At 43.5% G+C, this 18,950-nt stretch overlaps 1 protein-coding gene across 1 annotated transcript in view; it reads right to left on the bottom strand.

The window, feature by feature from the left end:
• Window positions 1-215: 215 nt before the first annotated feature.
• The window catches only part of Cacna1e (calcium voltage-gated channel subunit alpha1 E), a 409,810-nt gene continuing 391,075 nt past the window's right edge, over window positions 216-18,950 (bottom strand). The window contains exons 45-49 of the mRNA XM_008829746.3: window positions 16,715-16,826; window positions 13,884-14,012; window positions 12,663-12,843; window positions 10,693-10,883; window positions 216-9,234 (exon numbers count right to left, since the gene is read on the bottom strand). Coding sequence (XP_008827968.1) covers window positions 8,692-9,234; window positions 10,693-10,883; window positions 12,663-12,843; window positions 13,884-14,012; window positions 16,715-16,826 — 1,156 coding nt within the window. The 3' untranslated portion in view covers window positions 216-8,691. The remainder of the gene's footprint in view (window positions 9,235-10,692; window positions 10,884-12,662; window positions 12,844-13,883; window positions 14,013-16,714; window positions 16,827-18,950) is intronic.

Genomic DNA, 18,950 nt, shown 5'->3' with positions numbered 1-18,950 from the left:
AGAATATGTACTTGAATTTTAGATTAGAAAGAATTCTGAAAGAAATCACCAACTCATATAATTTCTTCACAACCCTGCTTTTGTTCAAGAAAATACCTTGTCATGCCATAACATTATGATCTTCAAAGCAAAAAAAAAAGTCTTACCCAGTAAAATTCTGTATCTTAGGATTTAAGAAAATATTTTTGACCAAAATACAGAAATATATCCCAGAACATTGATTTCTTTTTAATTAAAAGACATAATTATTACAATTTAATAAATTTGGAATTAGAAAAAGATGTTTCTCTAAGGGAATGAGACAGGCAGTTCTTCTGAGAATGGAGAATCAAATAGGCCTGCAGACCCAAGGCATGCTTCATTCCTTCATCCAGAAAACTATTACAGCTGAAAAAGAGTTCATTCTGGGCTGATGTTAGGAATGGATAGTATTTCCTAAGAGCCTTGAGGAGTCAGTTCCTTCCTGAACCTGGCAGCTATGCAGGTGTTCTGTAATCCTCTTCCTTTCTTGAAGGAAGCTCTTCTAGTTTGTCTAGATATGAAGCCTGTGGTTCCAGATAGTGACTGTCTACTTTACTAAACTCTTCACCTAGACAGACTATTTCCCTGGACAGAAACTCAGTTCAATTTTTTTTTTTTTTTTTCAGGGAACCAGTGTGTAGGGCAATCCATTTCTTTTCTTCCAAAGCAAAGGCCATTCTTAATATAAGGAAACCTTCTGGGCTCATGATATCCTGGGAACTTTAAGAATACCTGGGTGTACTCATAATTGGGCTGAGGAGATCTCCACTTGCTGCAACTGCAGAGCTGCTGTTACCCAACCAAGTCCTGGTCAGGCTGATAATTTATCAATAGGAGCAAAGACACAAGGGAAGTGAGGGGAATCAGGCCAATTAATTCTTTACAACAAGTTTTATTTACTTTTCTTTGACCCCCCCCCCAACATTAAAGTTGTTCATCTTCTTTTATTTTTAATGGTTTTCCTTTTGGATCCAAACGAGCATTTATATTACAAGGTATCCACCTGATCAACATGCAGTGCTGAACTCTGGCTTTAGGTGAGATGCACCGATACCCTGGGTGGGCCAGCATTGACTGCCATTCAGTCACACTACTGCAAGTGTGTCAGGCTGGCACACCCCAGCGGATGCTGCCCATAAGGGGGCATCTCACGGGTTTGACTCATGTATGTTTGATAATGCAGGTGGCAGCATTGTTACAACCTGAGGCAAAGCACCCAGTTTCTCTCTTGATCCTTGATTCCTACATGCTCATTCTCTAAGAGCAAATCAAGGCCTAGCCTTAGGTCCCAAGGGACAGAGGGTATGAGCTGGGCACCCTGTTGTCCACTTTCTTGTAGTGTTACCCTTGGAGGGTAATACCGGTGAACCTTGCCATTCAAAATCTATTTCTTATAAAACTGCCCCACTCACCAGCTCTCCTTCCCTCCTACTGTGTGCATACCACTAGGAAGGTTAACATAATCTCTCCATTATTATATGAATTACTAAAGTCATAGATTGTCTTTGGGCTGCTTTTTTTCCCTTCCATCTTTCAGATCTAGAAAGGATTTTAGGGGATCCTCTAATCCTCTGAGGATTCAAGTCCACTAGTTTAGATCAGTTTACCAGAAAGAACCTCTCCGAATCTGACATCATGCTAGAGAGTTTATTAACAATCTAAGTAAAAAGGAGGCATCAGGGTCAAACATCTTTAAGTCTATCCTTTTTGTGGGACTTTTTAATAACTTCCACCTCAACTTTGTTCTACAGTGTGTCTCTTCCAGTACTCACTCGTCCCAGCTATGAATCGTCAAACACATTTGAGGCATTAAGTATTTCTCTTCCACTGGTTTTTCTGGGTGAATTCCAAATCTTGGACTCAGTGTGAATGGACTTGGACTGCTTTCTAATGTCACCAAGAGGGAAGTTCCTCTGCAATTACAGCACTTGGGGTGGCTTTGTATAAATTTTGGATTGTTCGCAAAACACCACGATAGAAAAACACTGACTAAAGTTCAACCTGCAGGCTAAGTATATATCCCCATTGGTAGCCATTAAAATGCAATGCCTATGTTTTTACTAAACCCACTGGGATCTGCTTAATGGTATACAACTCAGTATCAAATGTAACTAAGACCAGAATTATTGTGTACTTTAATTGGCAGTTAAATGACATTGTTTAGCCCTCATTTCATACTACTATTATTTTAAAAAATTGATTAATGGCACTTTGACATGTTGAAGTGAGTTTTCCTTGCTCATCTCATAAATGTCCTTGATATGCTTGTTTTAAGCATTAGTGCTTATGAAATATAGGTTGTTGCCATAAGAAATCAGAATAATGAAAAGAAAACAATTGAGTCATCATATCAGGTCAATGTCAGACATGGCAGATGTGACTGGCTTAGTCTCCTTTTAAATTTGGGACCATCCTCTGAGGGAACCAAAGAGGAAGTAGCAGCCTGTCTGGTCCAAGGTCATGTATCTCCTTCATAGAATATACAGAGTGATCTATTTTTACATCTAGAAAACTTGCAAGCAAAAGGAGGAAAAATTTAATCAGCTTTCAACCCAGGTTGCAGAGGATGTGCTGTGCGGGTGAAGATCCTTTGTGGTAGTTTGTGGTTCTTTGATCTCTGCTGTGCCCACAAAGAGAAGATAATACCAGGAAGTTTGTTGAAGGAAAGCTCCTTTTCTTTGCCAATTAATGAAAAGAGTCTGAGAGAGCTAACATGAACAGACAAACGGAAGGCAAAATTAAAGCAGTTCTTAGTTTTGGCTTCCATTAAACCCGAGGATTCCTTTAAAAATTAAATGCTTATATAGCAAATGCCAAGAAATTTCTAAGTCCTTGGTGGGATTTAATGAGCAAAGTTTTTTCTAAATTGATTTGTGGAGACTGAGTGCATTATACATTATTAACTGACAAGCACTTAACACACACATGAACTAGCCATGTGCTGGTATTTCAGTTTTCCTAATAAGGAAAAGAAAAATGGATGCAATACCCTTGCTGAAGGCACAAATTAGTTGTGAAGTCTGGATATAATTCATTACTTTTAACTTCCTATAATGTTAATTTATCAGATTGGTATACAGTTTACAAAATTATCTTCTTATCAAGGCATACATTTTTTATTTATTGGTTAATGATGTTCTGAAAAAAATTCTGGGTTTTATAATTTCCTTGACTTTCACTGATTTGGTGGGAAGGGCAAATTTTCCTAAATCCAGGTTATATTTTAAGCCCCTCAAAAGAGGAGAGACGGAATAGTCACAGAGACCAAAGCCCAAGGTACTTATGACAGAGAGGGAAAAGAAGACTAGAGACTGGAATAGAGACTGGAGGAGACAGTAACAGATTTTTGACTCAATTATCCTAGCATTAATTTGACAGAAATTAATCTTAGAAGAGAAGCAGATTTAGAACACTATAGAACACAAATTCATCCTTCTTTGCTATCCCAGAGCAGGCCTGTTACAAAATAATCTATCAACTAAAGAAACCATCTATCAACTAAAATAAACCGCCAAACAGATAAAAATAAATATTAATTCCAACACTTCTTTCTTCTTGGTCTACCCAGCTCTCTCAAAGCTCCACAAGTTAGAATTTGAACCTCAAGAACATACTTACATAGTAGTATGGCTTATTATAAAGTCTCTTTTTGCATTTAGGTCAGGGCACTGACACTCCTATACATAGCATGACAGGAGTGTGTGGGTGGATGGACACTTAGAAAAATAGAAGGGCGGAGCTCTCCCATCCCTCAGGCCTTTCCAGAAACGCCAGTAGACTTTTCTGGGAGTGTCACTCACACTTCTCAGCTGACTTGAACTCTGCTCAGAGATGCTTTCCAGGCCCTTGGGATAGGTTGGGACAGCTTGTAAATTTTCTCTTTTTGGCTTGGTGTAACCTCTCATAGAAGGTCATATCAGTTAGGAAAAAGGGTGAAAAAAAGATTCAAGGAAAAGAAAAGGTGGCCACCAGAAAAGGTGGCCACCAGAAACCAAAGAGTTCTTTCTGTTTTTAGTCCTTTGTACCCCATGTAGTACATCTATGTGCTCTGGGTGAGCAGTAGCACATGACAGATGACAAGTCTTTGGCCAGCAGAGAAGTTATCAGCAGCTGCTCTGTTTGGGACAGACCCAGCTAGGACATCCTGGGTGGTTCAAAGAGGAAAAACTGGAAAAAGCTCCTGGTACAGGCGGAACTTAACATGAGACCACTTTTGATCATTTCCTGGAAGTTAGATCATAACCCCTGAGTTAATTTTGTTTGGCTTTTGTTAAAATAAGTGTCTCCATGTGGCAATATTTAAAGATAAGTCATTTGAGCTGGACCTGATTCCTTAGGGGCATTTTCCTGGAGTACATCATGCTGTGACTGGCCACTTGCGAGTGACAACCTTTCCCACTTCTTCCTTTCTTCCTACACCACAAAGTGCTCTCTTGTGCCTCTTGAACAGTGTGCAATGTTCTTAGGGCCAGAAGGGAAGGACACACAGGCAGGATAAGGAATGGGGTTGCTTTTTCTCACTAGTCTTGGAGAGTATCGAAATATAACAGATAAGACACTGGTAAAATAAAAATCGCAGTGAAAGTTCTTTAACCTTCAAGTCTCATAAAATCTCTGGAAGGCAGGATACTATCTGCTTTGCATATGTTCACCATTTCTTGACATATAATTTAAAAATTGAGGCTATAACTGAGCTGAGAAATGAGTTTCTCAACCTCTCTCTAGCTCCACCCACTTAAATATTCTGTCCAAAATTGAAATATTGCAGGCTTCAGAAATAGAAGCCATGAGAAATCGAAATGTTTGTTTTTGAAAACTCAAAATTACTTGAAAATTTTGTTCAGAAGAGGCCCAATTGCTCTGCAGTGAGCCTTCATTGAGTACATGGGTATTTTATGCACACCTTACACCTCATTTTAGATCACCTGGTGGACTCCTGATGATATTTCATTAGAAGGAAGCATTCCTTAACAGCAAAGGGCACAGCAGAGGCAGCTACACCAGCACATAAGCTCAGATTTAATCATCTCGATAGTTTGGCCTGTGCTACCATGCAACCAAGCACAGAGTGAGATAGAAGACCAGAGGACGTTCCAGTTCACCACCTGGGTTCTGCAGTGGTGGTGGGCTGGATGGAGATGGGAAAGGGAGATGCTGACTGAAGGCTGGAGTATGAGGTATTTACGTCTTTGTGGCCTCAGAGTGAAGGGAGGGAAAGGTTCAGAACATTTGGAGTTAGCTTCAGGGAGACGTGTTTGGTGCCCTCGTATTCTATGAGGAACAAGTGGGAAGTAGATGTGAAGCCTGCAGCAAAAATAGACTCTTCAGCTAGAACCGTGGTACAGCCTCCCAAGGGGCAACTGCCATCCTGGCTCACATGGAACCTGGATACTGAAAGGTGTCATCCCTTCACAGACAGGTGATTTTCCTGACACACAGAGCACTGTGGCCAGAGCCTCCCACACATCTGGAACTTGTGCATTCTTTTACAGATGGAGAGGTGGTGATATGCACTACTGTCTAGTGCCTTAAGTTGAAGAGGCGTGCGCAAACGCAAACCTGGTTACACTACCTCCCTGCCTGGCTTCTTTTCCTCTTTTAATTTCCTCTCTCCTTCCTTCTCTTGCTTTGAGGTGATAAGGACTAACATTCACTGGGGTAAAAGGACATCTGACTAAAGAATTGTCTAAGGAGATTTCCAGTACCCACATTTATCATGCTGTGTATCAAAAACTGCAGCTATCATTCTCAATGCGAAGAGAAGCGCAGGCTTTGAGAAAGGGGCTTCCTTTTAAAGAAAGAAAGATTCTGATACCTAGGAAGGGAAGTCCTAGCCAGCTACAAGGGAGAAGGATGGCATCCATGTTTATTAGGAAACACTAGAAAACCAAAGATACGAAAATAATGAGCTTGTCACTCAACAGAAATTCTTCTATTATGTCCTGGTCTTAACAGAAGAATAAGTCAGGCTAAGGGAAGAGAATCCCAATTTCTCAGGGAAGTTGAAGAAGCATGTTTGTAATTTCATCAGTACTAGAAAAAGCAGGTGATTGGTCAAGTGAGCACATCTGCAGCACTTTATAGCTATAATGCTTCACTTAAGGTTGTGTGTGTGTGTGTGTGTGTGTGTGTGTGTGTGTGTGTGTGTGTGTGTGTGTGTGTGTGTGTGTGCAAGGAGTGTGAATGTGCAGGAAGTTCTCCAGCAGAGTTAATTTAGTATTCGTGCTATTCTTTGCAGGCAAATTTCATTTCTGGCCATTATGTTGTCAGCCCACAGTTCTCCTACTATAGGGATGGCATGAAGTATCTCTGCAATTGGCTTTCTCAAAACACCATCCAATGGGCTCAGTGGATCGGAACAGTCATCCTGTGCAGGCCTACCTCTAAGGAAAACTACATGTCCAGGGTAGATGAAAGCAATTTTGTACACACAAAGAGGCCCATAGCATCACTTTGGCATGAAATGAGGCTGAGTGGAGAAAACTTTAAAACAAACACAAGGCCCAGTATCAGACCTATGGAATGATCACACCTGATAGGACCATACTCACTTTCCCAGCTTCCCCTGAGTACACATGAACTGAGTGGGAGAGGACAATGTAGGTGGAAGTGAGTGAGTCTGAGACTAAGGGGCCTATTATCCTGGGACTACTTTGGTTTGGGGCTGACCATGAGTCATGTAGCTCCGTTGGTACTTAGAAGTGGGATCGTGACACTCTGCAGCCAAATGGGGAAGGTGGCTTTTCAGAGCTGATGCTCTTATGCCTTATTTCTTTGTCAACCAAAGGTTAGAAAGAGTGGGGGAAATAGAAAGGAAACAACTTCCTAAGAGAAGTTCCTTCTAAGAAAAAGGACTGCTCCTACAAAAGACTCCCATAGGACTCTGCTTAGCCTGGGAAAGGATAAAGAGTGTTCATCCACTGAGCTCTTAGTGCAATGTCAAGTCTCCCTAGACAGAGTCCTGTACAGAGGCTGGGAAAGAGCATCCCTGCCCAATGCTCCTCCCTAAGGCATCTGTTCAACTACTCTGATGGTACTAGGGAGAGGCTTAAGGAGGTGATACATTCCACAGAATGGAGCTCGCTACTAAATATCAACAAAAGTGACTAGCTGAGGAAGGCCCTCTTTTCCCTCAAAGATTGTTTTTGGGATTAGGAATGGCTTAGCAGCCAAGGCTGTATTTTGCCCAGCTTTTATTCTGGGGAGGGGTAAAACCCAGCCCTGGCCCAGGCAACATTCAAGGAAGGTGGGGGGGTCCCCTCAGAGCCTGCTTTGCTAACAGGAGCAGGCAAGGTCAAAGCTGAGGTATAGTTACTAATCACCTTAAAGTGTCCTCATCAACTGACCCCTAACCCCAACCAACCCAGCTACAGAATGTTTCAAGCCCAAGAATGCATCCTCAGGGAGGTCTTCAGCCTGACACCTTGAGGGAGGGTTTTCTCCTTTTAGACTACTAGTCTTTTCATCTTTGTAGAAGTCCCTACCATGTATTGGTAACCCTGTGGACGTGCGTTCCCTATGCATTTGGGGGAGTGGCAGGAAAGGCCTGACTACTGGTACTTGATCACGCTGGGTTTGGCTCAGCACTAGCCTTGTTGCTTGACAGAGGCCCACTGTCTCTAGTCCAGTGTGGTCACAGCACTTATCAATACAGAAGTCCTTCTATGCCTGATGGAAAACTGACTCTGCCTTGCATCCCTTAGGCCTCCCCAGCCATCTTGCCCTTACACCACTGGGAGTCCCCTTGACCAATATCTAAAGGGCCAAGGCTGATAAGGGAGTTCCCACACTGTGGCCGAACTCTTCTGTGGTCGGTGCCCTGGCCATTGGCATTAGTATCACCCTTACCAGAGCTTACAGGCATCTTTGTGGGCCCTGGTGAGCCTCTTTATCGAGCTTACCTACTGCAGCACCTACTATGTGGGTGACAGACCTCAAGATCTAGGACTATACCCACCAGCACCTCCAGTTCTGTTTCTTTGGCCCTCACCTTCATGGTATGGGCTGCTGGGCTATGGCTTTTCTCACCCAGACCAGCCCTTGCTGCTGTTACCACAGCACCCTGGTCCCTTCTACTCTGGCCCATCTCTCACTCCCTACCTCCTCCCCTTGGCATCCAGTGCTCCTGCCTGAGCTTTTGCTTCTTTGGAGGAAACAAGCTACAAGATAATGCATGAGATGCTGCTGCAGTTGCTCTGGTGGCAATGGTGACCACACAAGAGCTGGCGAGGAAGAGATTCTTCTCCTACTGTCTCCACTACTCCCTAGTTAAGAAGCCAGAAAGTCTTCCAGGCTGCTTAGAGCAATGAGCTTAGACACAGGTTAGCCAGATCCCTCTGTAGCTTACAGAAAAGTAGAAAGGGCAAGGGAAGCCAAGCCACCCTCATGTCCCTTCTCCCATGGGAATAACCCTCCATATTCCTGTATTTTCTTCCCCCAGCAAAAAGGCAGAACTATGGCAGTGCCCATCTTGCAAGGGGAAATAAAGCAATTTTGTGGGTTTGACTGGTTTTCCATCTGTTCTTTACTTCCTCTTCTCGGAGGATGCATGGCGTCCTTTTCCATCTTTCTTTCTCCCTCTTCCTCCCCCCCGGGCCGCACTGGCTTCCCAATTTGGTCTTGGTTTTCTCCCTGTGAGAGAAGAGCATGCATCGGAGGGGGGAGCAGCCTCTAGCACTTGTCATCTTCTTCTGTGTCACTCAGGAGGTCACTGACAGCTCCACACATCATGCCTGGCCCAGGCCCCCCACGCCTCCGACGCCGATAGTGCCCATTGGGCATCTGCCAGCTGTGCCGCAGGGGTGGGGCCGAGCCAATGGTGTTGGATCGGCCCAAGCTAGTAGCCACGGCTGCCTCGAAGGTGAGTGTCTCCTCCTCGCCACAGTCTGAGGTGTGGGAGTCTTCATGGAGGGCCAGGTAGGGCTCGGAGATGTAGTGCTGTGGGGAAGAGTGCTGGCCCTGCTGGGGGTGCAGGGAGTTGGAAGACTCGGTCAGGCAAGCGCTGTTGCTCTCCAGGGCTTGAGAGGCCAGTGGGGATCCACCCTCACTTCCATTGGGAGGTGGAGAGATGCTGCCAGCATGTCGCATCAGGGAGCTGTAGGAGAGGAGGGGCCGAGGCTTTGGGGGGACAGGTGGAAGCTGGCGATGACTTCGTCTTGGGGTGCTGGTGTCAGAGATGGAGGGGATGGAACTCTCACTCAGGGAACCAGTGCCCTGCATTACAGGAGAGACATGACAGATGAGGCTCCACTTGGTGGTATATCTACTTAGAGCCTTTTTAAAGTCCCCAAGCCTCATGCAGAAAAGATCTATGAGTCTAGAGTAGGAGGTCTGAGAGGGAGGCACTTGAACTCTTCACACCCTTCAAGGACTCAGGGATTAATTCAGTAGATGTTCTGGTGTAGAAGGCATCAGATTGTCTCTGGATAACCAGTTCAACTACAGATGCAGACTTAGCAGGGCTTGGTCGGGGGTGGGTAGTTGTAGTGATGGTGGTGGTGGTGATGGTGGTAGTGGTGGTGATGATGGTGGGGGGGGTGGGGGTGGTGGGGGTGGTGGTTGACAACCCTGAGAGTGTGTTTCCACAGAACAACGAGTGTCTATCAAAGATCTGAAAGCTCCATATAACAAGGGGACACACAGGAGGATCTTAAAGTTCTAGGAGAGATAATTTGGGGAAAGGTGAATGAATTCTCTGGAGTTGTCTGGGAAACTGGGGAAGTAAGTCGAAAGGAAATTGTCTGGCCTCTTCCTCAGCAGTACCTTGCTGACCTCAGCTTCTGTACCCATCCATCTATTAGCTCAGGCCTTGCTTGCTTTTCCTCACCTATTCCCAAGGGTACCTGAGCCCAGATGTTGTCAAATAGAGTTCAGGACTGGTCTCTTAAGATGTAGGAGACCTATGACCTACTTACTGAGAATTCTCTGGGGAGAGGTCCTAGCAGATGCAGATTTCGGGGTCTGATTTTAAAGAACAAAAATCCTTGAGATCCCAGGAATGCATTATGCTAGCATGCTCTGGAGATGGTTCTGTTCTGTGGTGACATCCGTAAAGCACTCTTCCCTAGGAAAACTTCTCTACTACTTATCTTTCAGAATTGGCTTAGCAGCTCTCCCTTTCCTGGATGACTATTCTACTGAATGAATCTCCCCTCTGGACTCAAAGAGAAGAAGCTGGGAGTGAGGGGTGATGCTGAGCCAAAGAACACCTTTATATAGCTGATATTTCTTAGGCATAGTCTGGGGTTTTAGCAAACGACTGGAAGAAGAGACATGGTGCTTCTCTTGCAATAGCTGCATAATAGGTCAACAAAGTTGAATTGCTTGGCTTAGGAATCTTGGCCTGAGAAATGAATCATCATTGCAACTAAGGGTCACAGGAAAGTCAACCTTTTTGGATTAAAGGACCATCTTTAACTCTTAAATTTAGCTGTATTTGTATGTCTGGATTCTGATGGGAACAGAATGACTTCTGGACATTGTCTTGTCTTTCTTTAGGGAAAAATCTCATTCTCTGTTGAGTTCTTTTTTGAATATGTGAGAAGAGAACACTTGTCCTCTCTGTATGGTGGTTATTGCTTGTGAACATCAGGGCTCTCAGCCCTACATGAGGTTGGGGACCACCCTTCTGGTATAGCAGCCCTTCCTTCCCTATCCCCTCCCCATGCTCACCTGTCTGTTGGGGGTCTGTGACCTGCTCTCACTAGGTGACCTTGATTGGCGACGCTCTGGAGACTCCCAGTCAGCCTGGGTCCCTCGCTCCTCTGAGTTGCAGCGAGAGACATCAGGGGAGAGAAGATGCTTTCGTTCTTTAGATCGGCCCCGCTCTCTACCTCCAGAGCGGTGAGTGTCAGACTTGTGGCCTATGAGAGAGATGGCAAAAGCAACTGGTTATCTCAGCTCACTCTGACTGCAAAAGAGGAATTCCAAGCTATGAATCACATCCCAGCATGGATTAGCCACTGTGAACTGAATGCTTGTGTCCCTGCAAAATTCAGTGCTGGATCCTAAACCGTCAATGGAACGGGGAGAGGAGGAAGAGACTTTGGGAGTAACTAGTTCAGGAGGATGGGGCTCTTGTGATGTGATAAGTGCCCAGAGATAGCATGCTTCCTATCTCCTCGCTCTCTACCCTATGAGGACACAATGAGAAGACAGCACCTGCATACTAGGAAGGGAGTCCTCACCAGACACTAGGTCTGCTGTCACTTTGACCTTAGTTTGTCCAGGTTCCTGAACTGACTAAAGCATCCTGCCATCTCCAGGAAGGTCAACAGCTGATTTGAAAGGAAAGTTGGAGAGAAAGAAAAGTTAGAAAAATTTCCTTCGGTGAGTAGGCAAGCCTTCGAGGTGCTCCCGAAAAGACGTGTATCAAATGACTCTGTTCTCTTCTGCTTCTTTCATGCCAGACATTGTAAACGGTTTCTCTGCCAGTAATGTCAATATGGCTCAGCAACCCTGTGTCCTACATGGACTGGGGAAGATGGCATTAAGAAGGTTCTATGAATGAAACGACACACCAAAGTAATGCCAGGGTGAGAACCCTGGGACTAAAGTCAAAGGATCTCAGTTCTAGTCCTAATACTGCCACTTACTAGCTCTGGATATGGTGTAAATCACTAATTTCCAAGTTAAGTTCCTTTACCTAGTAAAATAGGCTGAATGAGGCTAGTGATTTCTTTTTTCTTTTTTTTTTAATTTATGTGTATGAGCATTATGCCTGCATGTATGTAAGTGCACCCATGTCGTTCAGTGCCTGTGGAGGACAGAAGAGGACATCAGATCCCCTGGAACTGGAGTTATGGATGGTTGTTAGCTTCCATGTGGGTGCTGGGCTTCAAAACCAGGTCTTCTGCAAGAACAGTCAGTGTTCTTAACCACTGAGTTATCTCTCCAACCCCAAGACTAGTGATTTCTAAATTTAAAAAAAAAAAAAGCGGTATAACAAAGCAAGAGGCACCAATGAGATTTAACACAGGAAACAATTCCAGGTAATACTGTTTTGGTGGAAGTGGAGTTGGTGGCAAAGCTCAGCACCCCTCTCCAGGGGACTTCTACTACATTCCTCTGGAATCTCAATGGCTTTGCATAAGCCTATGTGAAAACACTGGTAAGTCACATCAGCATTTATGGTGAATCACATCAGCATTTGTGAGGAATACACAGGGCTTGGGTCTGTTTCAGGATGATAGAGATGTGAACCTACTTTGGTAAGGAACATTCTTCCTTTACTTTGTGTCCGTGTGAATGCATATGCATGTGCAGACAGCGTATGGAAGTTAGAGAGCTTGGTGTCAGTCCTCACTTTCTACCTTGTCTGAGACAGTGTCTCTATGTTGTTTGCAACTGCGTATACTAGGCTAGTTGGCCTGTAAGCTTGGATTCTCCTGTCTCCATCTCCCATCTTGTCATAGAAGCACTGGGATAACAGATATGGGCTACAGTGCCTAGCTTCATGGGGGTTCTAGAGACTTGAACTCAGGTCATCGCACTTGAACAGCATGTGTTTTACTCACTGAGCCATCTACCCAGTCCTTCCTTCACTTTCTTAAACCTTTGTCTTTAACTGAATTCTGTTCCAGTTATCTGTGATCCTTGCAAGAAATAAATCCAAAAGAGGCAGATGCTGAAGACTCTCTCACCAGAGTCAGAATTCAGGCGGTGTGCTGACAGCCGCAGGGAGGAGTGGTAACTTCTGCGCCGTGACTTGTAGGTGTTTTCACTGCTTCGCTCCATGGAGAACTCCTCCAACCATGAGGAATTTGAACGCTTATCCCGAATTGTAGAAAATGAACGTCTCATAGAGCTAGGGTCTGTCACCACCTGCAAATAACCCCCAGAGGAACACAAGGCCTGGATTAATTATTGAAAGAGCCTAAAAGTCCAGACGTGAGGCTGAAACTGCCAAGAACTATGAACTGTAACCCCTAGAAATTGTCACTTCTCTTGAATCTTTTTGCAAAGACCTTGGCTAAAGAGGCTGTTCAAGAAAGTGTCCTTTGTTAACAATCACCAGAACTGGCCGAGGATTGTCTCTGTCTTCAGGAATACAAACAATTAAGTGTATTAATGCCATGACGATACAGAATGTAGGCAGGTCCTTGCAAGTGCCCCATAACCAGCTACCATTTGGTATAGTCAGGATCTGCTGTAAATACTGAGCCACTTTAAAATAGGTGACAGCAATTGCCCAAAAGGAAGCACGGCTTTCTCTTTCATTTTTTTCACTCAACAGAGAAGGCCCTTCCTTATAGCATTATAGCCCAGGATAGCTTGATACTTAACTACTAGGAAGATAATACCCTCCTTCTGCCATCAACCCCAACCTAGCTACCCCACCCCCACCCCCCAGCAAACTTTGGTATTCAGATTGCCACAGATATTAAAACAGAACTATAAAAACTTCTTGTCTCTGTCAAAACTTGATGTAAGACAGACAGACAGAGGCCAGGAAAACAGACAAAGAAATGAGGCGTGGCCTGTACCAGTTAAGACAGTCCTGACATAGAGCAGTGTGGACACATAACTCATATGTACTGGAGAAGCCAGGGAAAGAGATAAAGGGATGACAAAAATACACAGAGAAAATCTCTCTTGCTTGGCTGATTGGGTCCTAAGAATGCCTAACCCAGTGCAGGGGAAGTTATGCCATTTTGTTGAATAGGCTTTTGAGAGCAAGGGTTCATTGAATCATACTGTGGAGGAGAAGACTACATTAGAGATGGTCCATGATCCAGGTTTTGCTTATATAGATAAGGTGTATGAGAAAGTCCAGGGCTTACCTGAAGATATCAGGTATTTCATGACCCAACTAATAAAGCCTGGGATGGCACTGCATAAGTTAGGTGGTGTTTGAGTTTTACCTGGGGATCCATAGTCAGACGTGGCATAGAGGATGCCCTCCCAGATCCCGCATGCTCCTGGGTGTCCGAAGGAAGGTAGATGCCATGGTTAGAGGACTGCACGCTTTTTAATTCACTAACCTCTGGCTCCTGGAAATAAACACACAGCCAAGCTTGTGGGACTTGGTTCCATCTAGTTGCTTTTCACCTCCCATGGATGATTCAGCCTCTGTAAGAATGGCTTTCAAGAAGGGAGACTGATGTTTCTAAGGCCTTAGTTGTGCATGAGTGTTATGCCTGCATATATATAAGTGCACTCATGTTGTGCAACCCCATGGAGGCCAGAAGAGGGTGTGTTCAGTATACCAGATGTCCCAAACAGAAAGTTCTGTGATGAAAAGGTGATAATCACCTTTTTCTTTTCAAATGCATTTCAACACTAAGTAATGCTTCAGGTATTATAGCTTTATGAAAGAAGCATTTTGCTCATCAGATGTTACATATGTGAAGTATACATTCTGACAGATGTGTTTATTCTTTGAAGCCTTTTATCAATTAAATAGGAACCAGGATTTTAAAGGAAGTTGCTAATTATCTGATATCACATATGTTATGGGTTTATTAGGTAAGTTTTATGATTAAAGCAATCCAAAAATATGGTGACTGACCATCTGTCAGGGATCTGCTAACTCGTTCAGTTCAATAGAAATACAATGCAAGCAAATTTTATGATTAGATATGTGATTAGCAGGAAAGTTTCAATTATATATTTTATTTAACTCAATATATCCAAATATTATCGCATCAACATGTAATCATAAAAATTAATGAGATATTTTACATTTCATTTGGGTTCATAACATTTCAAATGCTCATCAGCCACATGTGGCTGATGTCTACTGTACTGGACTATGCCCCTCCAGGGTGGGAAACTTCTAAGTTTCTGTGAAATTCCTTTGTCATTTTCCTGGTGACTTTAGCATAAAGATAACCAGTGTCACTGTGTAAAGAATGGACCTGCCTTAGAGATGCTGACATGAGCCGTCTGACAAAGAGATCAAAAAACATCTTGGACATCTGAAGATTATTCTAGAAAAAAGTGGTTTTATGTTTAGGAATTAGTATCCTAAATATAGGAGTATGTGAGTAGGGAATTGCTCAAAGGAAGGGGTAACTGGAATGGCTCCTTCGCCTTCATGGCTACTGGTATGTTGGGGAGGAGGGCCTCCCCAGGACCCTTGTTAAGTACATTTGAGGAGGTCACAGGATTTGCAGTGCATGTGTTATATGGCACACAATTCTGACTTCAAACAGATGTGGTAATGACACCGCAGTCTACAGGTATCAAAGGTGGTGTGGGACACACTCCATATGCACACACACAAATCACAGCCATGCCTCAGGATGTGGAGCAGGGACCCTGAGGGACAGGCAGAAATACACAGTGGTGAGTGTGTAGCATGGCTGACACCTGAATTAAATTACAGACACCAGCACTGACAAGATGAACACGTATCCAAAAAGTCCTGCTACTACAGCTCAGTCTGGGGGCAACCCACAGAAACGATGAGGTAGTAAAGTCTCCCTGGGGGAATAAAAAGACACATTATTGAAATATTTTTCTCCCATCACACCTATCAACCAGATTGGCAAAGTATAAAATGCTAAGAGAACTTTCAGGAGTCGATCAGACGATACTCTCTGTCCCCAGGCCTTGGTGTTAAAAAGTTCCTCAGAGGGGAAGAGGGTGATAACTACAAGAAATCCCCCCCACCTCATCAAGAATACCTTTGGGCAATTGTTCAATGTACCAGGTATGTCTGGCCTTGTTGTCTCCACAATACAACTATTCAGGATTTGCTCTCTCAGCAACCACAGGAGACAATTGCCCAGTTGAGCTACTCTGGTCTGAGGAATACTCACTCCATTATCCACTCGCCCCATAGTCACCCCTCACTTACTCTACCATATAATCCACTTTGGATGGCTCAGGAGATAATGAAGGGGAGCAAAGACCTACTACTGAATCATAAAGTAACGAGACTCACTTAGTAGTGGCTGTCTGTACAGACAGTTGCAAGGGTTGTGTTTTGTCTTGTTCTCTCCAGTTCAATTATGTTTTGGAAGAAACTTGGGCTCATGGCTCCTAAACTAGTAATAATGGTAAAATCAAATAGCTTAGCAATCTCTTTTGCCTTTTGTATTAGCAGAGCCAAAACTTTACCTCTTTTCTCCAAGCTTGCACTTGAGGACTTAATTCATTAGACCTCTCAGAAATTTCACCATCTATGCTAATGAAAAACTCATCTTAGGCTCAGAAAAATGACTTCAGGGGCTTGTTAGAGTATAGATGGCCTTGTAGAGTTGTAACCAAAGAGAGAAAATTCCCTTGAACCCATACAGAGCAAAAGTGGCAGAGTCTTCTGTACCTCCCAGCAGACAGGTAGTCACTGTTGCAGATGCTGCCACTAAGTGTTAGAAGAGGTGAGTTCCACTCAAGGCCGCCGAGACATTCCTGTATTCCTACAAGTAGTACCTTGTATACCATGCAACATGGGTAAGTACCACTTATTCTATGAGGCTTTATCTTAAAACTTCCTATTAGAGGCAAGATTTTTATATATGACTTCTGCTTCTAAATGTGATGCTCAGGAACATAAACTAAAAGGACTTAGCCTGAAGCAACCTAAATTCCTAAAGGAGGAAGAGGCTTCTGGAACTGTCAAAGCTGAAGAGGGAGCATTCTCAGTGAATACCAGAAACTGGGGAAAAGAGGGGGCAGTGATGATGAGATTGAGAAGCATCAGAAAACCAAGGAGGCACTTCTGAGGTCATTTAACTCATTCATTCACCAGAGATTGCTGTTCCTGGAATTGTCCATCATCGGCTGGGTCCATACAAGCCAACTGGAATATTTCCTGGGGGGAGAGCGGACTCATTGAAGGGTATCCACTCCGACCACTCCTGAAAAGCAATATCAAATTCAGAGATAATGAGAGACACAGGGGAAAAAAAAAAGCCATGGCATAACTTCCACTAACAAGCCCTATCCCACATAAGATCTCTTTCCCTTCTGGACAACACCCTGCACTCTTGGCTAGCCTATGAGTCTTGTGACTTACAGGTAGCTGGCCCCAGAACAGAAGATGTTGAAGAAAGTATCAGAAAACATAGAAGCTGTTGTTTTCAACTTGCATTTGGAATCATTCATCATTCTGCTGGCGACCAGCATATCTGTGACAAATGACATCATTTGTCACACTTAGCCATATGGAAGACCAGTACTAGATTGTAAACCTGTTTCTGTTGAGTTTCCCCATTGGGTGTAAAAATGCCATAGTTTAAACACTGAACAGCTTGTTTAAATATTAAGCAGCCATAGTCTTTTTAAAAATTTCCCCACTCTTAGTAATGTGGTCTTACTGTGCCAGCATCCGTGGCCAAACTAAATTCAATCCAATTTAATTCCATGAACATTTACTGAAGGTCTTCTCTGTGCTGTTCATTGTGCCTTTTGTTTGTGAACTGGGAGATGATTTCACAGGTGGTGTGGAGGAAGTAAAGACCTCTGAATTGATGGCTATGTAGGAGGTTTAAATGGTGAAGTAGGGACAAAGGCAATGTCTGCCAAGTGATTAGGAAGCCTGCAAATGAAAGGCATTGGCAGTGCCATAGTAGATTGTTATCAAGCCAGTTTGGTCCAGATATTCCTATACAATAAGATCCTTGGAGGTGGTTAGAAAAGGACAGCTGATTTTTGCTGAATATTTGGCTTCTGTCATCATTCACTACCATTAGCAGCTGCCATTATCCTGATCAAGGATTCAGAGTTAGCATCCTGATTACTGGAAGGGGATAGAGGCCAGTGCTACATAGCTCTATTAGAGGTGGTAGGTCTAAGGCTGTGACACCATCTCTCCCAGGGTCAGTCTCCTGCTTGAGCAAACCCCATTTCATAGTTGAGTCTACTGCTGCCAATTCTGCATCCAGTGGAAAATTGGAGAAATGAACAAGGATTGCCAGTTACTTAAAGATAATCTATAGCTATTATATTACTAAGTTAGTATCAAAGAGAAGATTTGAACAGTAGAGAATCATCTAGTGGGTCCCCTAACTGCCAGTGAGAGTCTTAGCTGAGTTTTCACAGCTCCCACAGAGCCATTTGATATTTAAATGACCTGTCTAAATATCAGTCCTTTCTTGGTGTGCCTTCTCTTGAAAATCAAGGGAAAATGATGGGCACTGTGAGTATAGGACATAGACTCCTATTAGTACTATAGGGAATAAACAGAATCTTCAGTTGGTACAGAAGACCTTCTATGGTTTCAACATGTCCAAAAAAGTTCATGTATTTGAAGTTTTATTGCTAAAGTTGTATGTTAATGTTATTTGAAGATAAAGCACTTGGGAGGTAATTAGGATTTAATGAGGTCATGAGGGTAGAAGCCCCATGATATTAATGTCTTTATCAGAAGATGAAAAAAGGCCCAAAGATCCGAGTTAGTGAGTCTACTCTGTCTCAGTGTTCAATGCCCTCCACCATGATATACATCATGACAAAAAGGCCCCCGCCAGATATGGCAGCATGCTCTTGAGCATCCCAGGATCCAGAACTGTGAGCCAATTATAACTCCGTTCCTTATAAACTACTGGTCCAAGGTCTTTTTTTCTTAGAGTAATAGAAAATAGATTGACAGGGCCCTCGGAATCACTGAACAACTTCACAGGCTTGAAAAATTTGAATATAGAGTGATTATCTACTTTAAAAACCTTGTGAGGCTTCTTGTTTTTAGGGTAAGTTCACATCACATGGCCTCTCTCATGTTCTGGTTCTACCTCACCTGTCTCCCCTGTCATTCCTTTCCTTTGCACTAAGAATTTCCAACACTGGCTGTCTTTAGTTTGTTGAATGCAATAAACAGGCTTCCACTTTCTGCTTAAGATTTTAATATGGATTGTTCCCAGAGTGCTTTTCTTCAGCTCCTCTGCCTCTCATAAACTCTTTTCATATACTTTGGAATTTTCTTACCAAAATTCATTTCCTTAAGATCATGTTTTTGATCTACCATAATCCTTTAGAACTGCTTC

Source organism: Nannospalax galili, unplaced genomic scaffold, assembly GCF_000622305.1.
Source record: "Nannospalax galili isolate Female #2095 unplaced genomic scaffold, S.galili_v1.0 scaffold294, whole genome shotgun sequence".
Classification (NCBI taxonomy): domain Eukaryota; kingdom Metazoa; phylum Chordata; class Mammalia; order Rodentia; family Spalacidae; genus Nannospalax; species Nannospalax galili.
Note: the sequence above shows the minus strand (reverse complement) of the source record. Positions and strands in the feature narration are given on the sequence as shown.